This window comes from Scyliorhinus torazame, chromosome 19, assembly GCF_047496885.1.
Source record: "Scyliorhinus torazame isolate Kashiwa2021f chromosome 19, sScyTor2.1, whole genome shotgun sequence".
NCBI classification, from domain to species: Eukaryota; Metazoa; Chordata; class Chondrichthyes; order Carcharhiniformes; family Scyliorhinidae; genus Scyliorhinus; species Scyliorhinus torazame.
The window spans coordinates 33,582,105-33,583,855 of NC_092725.1; the positions used below are offsets into that span (position 1 = coordinate 33,582,105).

Sequence of the window (1,751 nt, forward strand, 5' to 3'; positions counted from 1 at the left end):
CATTTTATATGTGAGTCTTTCTCTCTCCACCGCTTTCCCCTCTCTCTCAGTTCAAGAAAGCTGTTTCCATTACTTTGTCAAGGGAAACTGGACGTTTACAATAAGCGCTGGCTTAATCAGGCCGCCCGAACGCGGTGAAAGAATATGAAAAATAGATATTGTGTAATTTCTATGTTCTGTTTCCTTCTCTGCACAGTTAATTTAATGACGATTCTGGTCCTGTTCCGGGAAAAGTGCGGCCTTTCCAGCTGCAGCACTCGCTACCTGTTGACTATGACATCCGGGGATCTGATGTTCATTATCATTGAGATCGTACTGTGGCAATTACGTTTCTATTATTATCCAGAGTGTTTCCTGAAATTGACCCCTGTGTGCAGTGTTGTCAGTGCCCTTCGAGAAGCAGCGGTTGACCTTTCCGTCTGGTTCACTGTCATGTTCACCTTTGATCGATTTGTAGCCATTTGTTCCCATAAGCTGAAAGCTACATATTGCACCAATAAAACTGCTGTTACAGTTCTTGCAGCAACCACCATTCTGTTCTGTTTAAAAAATGTTCCCGTGTACTTTACACTTGAACCTCGGAAAATAATCGACAATGTGCCATGGGGCTGTTATGTTAAGAAAGACTATTTTACTGACCCTAGATGGCGGGGCTTTGCTGTATTTTCAATGGTGTTGACCCCAATGATCCCAATTACTTTAATTCTGATCCTCAACGCTCTGATATTCAGGCGCATATTAATGGGCAGCCGAGCTCGTAACTCATTCAAGGATCAGAACAAAGGAGATAAAGAGATTGACCCAGAGATCGAGAGCAGAAAAACGACTATTATTTTACTCCTCTCCATATCCATCAGCTTCGTAATACTGTGGTCATTGTACGTTTTATATTTGCTTAAAGTGATCAAGCCCCTTTTAGACGTTGATGATCATTATACCTTTCTGTCAGTTGCATATATGCTGCGAAATTTAAGCTGCTGCACAAACACTTTTATTTATGTGGTGGTCCAGCCCAAGTTCAGAGACGAGTTGAAGAAAATGCTGAAATACCCGTTTACGTTAATTGCTTCATACCTTGATTAAAACAACAGTTTATAGCAGCCCTAATAATTAGTGTGTAAGAGACTGGAACGCGGTACCTTTGGGAGCGGCAGTATGATTTCAAAAATCAGTTAACAAGGAGCAAGGTGTGACCGCGGGAGGACTCTAATGAATGTTTCTGGAGAATTGAACATCTTTAGGAAGATGTCAGAGATACAGCGGCAGAGACAGAGAAACGGCGGCATGTGACAGAGACGGGTACTAGAGCTATACGGCTCAAATGAGGTCTGCCACGCAAATAGGAAGTCAGTGAAGGGCGAAAGTTGAATCTGATGTAAGCGGGCATAAAATGGTCATAAACTGAGTCATAGCGGCCCACATAAGGTCGGAAGTGTAAAGAGCAAAATAATACTCTCCTCCACACACACTGCTTCGATTCTCACCACCTCACACCTACAGAGAAAAGATTGTTCCTCAACAAATTAAAACGTGGCAAAAACTGGAAATAATGTCACCATAATTGCTGATGGTAATATAATGATCGTGTTTAGATTAGCAATATGATTAATAATAATGGAACTTGATGGAGTTAATTTTCTAACACATTCACAGACACTCAAAGAGATTCAGAGGCACAGATCCACAAGCGCGTTCACACACATATTCAGAGACACATTCGCAGACACACTGACCGACACATTTACAGACAC

The 1,751-nt window shown here is 41.9% G+C and overlaps 1 protein-coding gene across 1 annotated transcript; it reads left to right on the top strand.

Annotated features, from left to right (window-relative positions):
- Positions 1-204: 204 nt before the first annotated feature.
- Positions 205-1,083, top strand: LOC140396653 (probable G-protein coupled receptor 139). The gene has a single exon (XM_072485448.1). It carries the CDS (start codon positions 205-207, stop codon positions 1,081-1,083), a length of 879 nt encoding a protein of 292 aa, XP_072341549.1.
- Positions 1,084-1,751: the final 668 nt, after the last annotated feature.

Excerpts from the sequence above, each read along its gene's own strand:
- LOC140396653 (XM_072485448.1), top strand. The coding sequence starts at position 205 with ATGACGATTCTGGTCCTGTTCCGGGAAAAGTGCGGCCTTTCCAGCTGC.